A 3,688-nucleotide genomic window follows, 5' to 3' on the forward strand; every position below is an offset into this window, starting at 1 on the left:
TTTTAAAGGCACACTGCCCTCCAGTGGTACAAGATAGACTTGCTTCGTGGCTAGAAGCCCAACCACCAAACTTCAACTTGACTTTTCCTTTGGCCCCGGGTATGGTGTGGTGTACCCCACCAGCGTGGAATTTCCTACCGGGCGGGAAACGCGACTACAGTGTGGGCGAATCGGCAATAAGAGAGGAACCGACCTGGCTAGAAACGCAGTCCCCTGGCTGGTGCTGGCTGGACCTCCTAAGCCTGAGATTCCCACGTTTTTTCTCGTAGGATTGTGACATGGACAAGCAAGAGTAAGATTGGGCAGAAGTTAACTTGTGAAATGCTCGGAGCACCTGCTGTATAAAGTAGCCCAAGCGCACAGGGGAAAGGGAAGGGACGGCCTTCGCCCCAGGAGGTGGCAGGTAGTAAGGACATAGACTGGGTGCGTGAGACCTGTCTGTCACCCTTGTGGGGTCTTAAGCCAGCTCCTGGGGAGACCACAGCATCCAACATTCGCTGTGCCAGGCTCCTGCAGATGTTATACTATCCAGTCTTCCCTGTCACTCCCCTTGATGGTGCCAATGTCATCCCACTTTGAGGATGAGGACAGCGAGGCTCAGAGAGGCGATGAGACCTGACCGTGACCGCACAGGGTCTGGACCAAAGCTGGAGTTTCCAGCACTGCTCTCGGACCCCGGGCACGAGGCCAGGACTTGGCAGCGGAAACCTTCGGTGGCGTGGGTGCCCAGGGCTGGGCGAGCGCGACAGGGCGGTGGGCGTCCCGCTGGCTCACCTTGACGATGAGCGGGTTCTGAAACATGGAGTCCCGGACGACCCCCAGCCTCTCGTTCTCCATTCCCGGGCGGATGTCGGCCACCGTCAGGGGCCGCCGAGGGGGCGGGCAGATCTGGCTGACCGTGCGGCGCGCTGGCTGCTTCTTCTTCTTCCATCGGATGGGGTCCTGACGGGAACTCTCGGTCTCCGACATCCTGGAGGTCGCGGGGAGTCTGCCCTCCCGCAGGACGGCGAATCCTGGCCACGTCGTAGGACCGCCCCCCCCCCACGACAGAGCGTTCCGAGCCGCACCACAGGGACCGGGGGGGACACGGATGCTGGGCCACCTCCCGAGCTAAGCGCGCGCACTTCGCAACACCTTTTTGCTGTAAGGAGCCTCAGAAAGATGCATAAGTCTTGCTAGTTTCTCAGAGTGTGTTTCAGGCACCGTACTGCAGATTGGGAGAAGAAAGAAAATCAAGACCACCCCTTGAGGAGGAATGGAACGGCCCGTCTCCATGACGACGAGACGCCAACAGAGCCAAAGCAGTGCGCTTGGTTTTCTTTTCTCAAACTATTGGCCGCCACTAAGACAAATCTTTTTGAATATTCTTAAATTGACACAGAAAAACTCAAGAATCATTAACTAGGAGCCCTAGAGGACCATTTGCACTTGACCTCGAAAGTCAAAGTTACACTCTCTCTACCTACCCTACTCATGATTCCTCCCAATCTCTGCTCCCCGCGCTGCACACTACATCGGGATATGGCGCTAAAATTTTCCCCATGAAATAGAAACCCGCGTTCCCGGGCGGATGTTACTGCTAATCCTCTGGTGATCTCAAGTCAGTCGCCCTCTTGGATCTTTTCTTTTTACTTCTGTGAAGTGGGCGAGAAGTCTGTGGGTTAGATTAATGGTGATCAACTTTGCCTAACAGAATGGAGAGGATCTCTCTCGGGTGATTCACTTAGACAGAATATCTGGGAATGTCTTCTGGGACTCTGCATTCTAAAAAGTCCCCAGTCCCACACCCTAAAAAGTTCAAATCTACAAAAAAGTTGAAAGTTGGGAGAAAAGTACAAAGAAACCCCATAAAAGACTTCACCTAGATTTCCTTGCATTTAAGCCACCACACACTGCTAAGTCATTTGAAAACACCTTAAACAATATATCTGCCCCTAAAAATGTCATCATGTATTAAGGACATTTGTGTACATGTTTACAATGTCCCTATCATGTCCAAGGATTTTAATGTGGTGCAATAATATATCTAATATGCAGTTCATATGCAAAATTGTGAATCTGCATTCTTAAAAAGCTTCCCAGGTGATTGGCGCAGTGTTTTTGGAACTAGCCTGGTTGATCTCTAATCTCCCTGTTCCAGCCTTTTGTGGGTTCATTCATCCTTCTTTAGCATCTTCATTAAACGTCAAATATCTGTATGCAAGGCTCTGGATCACCACAGAGCAAGTTTCACTGACAACCAATATGGACTGCAAGGCTTTACATACCAACAGTGGACAACAGACACCAACTCCATGTTAACAGAACAGACCACATAGACTTCCAACTGCTCACCCAATGCCTGGAGAAGCCCTGTGTGCAACGTGTGTGTGTGCTTTTTTCATCCATACTTTCACCGAAGTATGGGTTGTGCATTTTTTTCTTTTTTGGCAGTACTGGGGTTTGAGTTCAGGGTCTTGCACTTGCTATGCAGGTGCTCTGTTATTTGAACCATTCCCCAGCCCAGTTTGTGTACCTTTTAATCAGATTTGTTTTGCAGTTCACACAGAGAAAGTCCCAGGTGGAGTGGTGGAAAGAGCACAGGTTGGAATCCCAGGCAGGTGAGTCACTTTGAACAAGTTACCATAAGCCTTAGTTTTCTTATAACAAGATGTGATCAATACAATACTGCCTCATAAAGATACCCACAACACAGGGTTGTTGTAAGATTAAATGAGAAAACTTGATGCCTATGTGGCTATGTTCACTATGCAAAAGAAAACTGCAAGTTTGGGTGGTATATATAATGACCTTAATTTAATGACCTGATTAAAGCTTTACTTTTAGTCATAAGCTAAGTTTCTTCAGGATTCTATTGGTCACTTTTTTTTGGGGGGGGGCAATGCTGAAGATTAAACCCAAGGCCTCTGACATGAGCAGCACTGTACCACTGAGTTACACCTCCAGCCCAGGATTCTGCTGAAATGAGAGGGTTGGCATAGCTCTCCAGGGTTCTTTCTAGCTCTGGCCTTTAGAGACTTCTCCCAGCTTCATGTGTACCAGATCTTGCTCCAGCTAGCCCCCATCACTCTCTCCTTCATTAACTATGCTCCAGCTGCCTTGTCTCCCTTTCATTTCCTTTAGAAAGCAAGTTCAGGGTCTTTGCACTTATTTTCACCCTGGAACATTCTTCCACCTAGATTTTTGCTTGCCTTTTTCATTTAGAACTTAGCTCAAATTTCACCCTTCAAAGAGCCTTCCCTTCCGTGTAAAGTAGCATCCACTGTCCCCAGTCACTCTACCACATTACTCTGTATTATTTTCCTTATAGGATAATCTGAAATTATCTTGGCTGATTTGCTTATCTGTCTTGCCTTGGTTGTTCACTCCTGGACCACAGATGGAGCGCAGCAAAAGCTTGCTAAATAAACTAAATGCTTGTGTGAGTCAACAAAGCAGTGGAAGAATTCCGTCCTACATCCTTAAGTTCGTTTTTTTGTTTTTTATGGCGGCATTGGGGTTGGAACTGAAGACTTTAATGTTTGCTGCGCAGGAGACCTACCGTTTGAGCCATTTCCCCAGCTGCTGCTTTCTTAGTTTTAAAGGGACCTTTAACTTACTCCATCCCCTAAAACTCCCAGAAGCACATAGGCAAGCAACTACGCATGCGTCAGGTCAAGAAGCCCGCTGTGTTGCTATGGCAGCGTTA

At 48.5% G+C, this 3,688-nt stretch overlaps 1 protein-coding gene across 1 annotated transcript in view; it reads right to left on the reverse strand.

Moving 5' to 3' along the window:
• The window catches only part of Cfap77 (cilia and flagella associated protein 77), a 122,545-nt gene extending 121,539 nt beyond the window's left edge, over positions 1-1,006 (reverse strand). The window contains exon 1 of the mRNA XM_074052623.1: positions 775-1,006. Within this exon, the coding sequence (XP_073908724.1) occupies positions 775-969 (195 nt within the window). The 5' untranslated portion in view covers positions 970-1,006. The remainder of the gene's footprint in view (positions 1-774) is intronic.
• Between the last annotated feature and the right edge of the window lie 2,682 nt (positions 1,007-3,688).

The sequence above is a fragment of the Castor canadensis genome, chromosome 13 (genome assembly GCF_047511655.1).
Source record: "Castor canadensis chromosome 13, mCasCan1.hap1v2, whole genome shotgun sequence".
Taxonomy (NCBI): domain Eukaryota; kingdom Metazoa; phylum Chordata; class Mammalia; order Rodentia; family Castoridae; genus Castor; species Castor canadensis.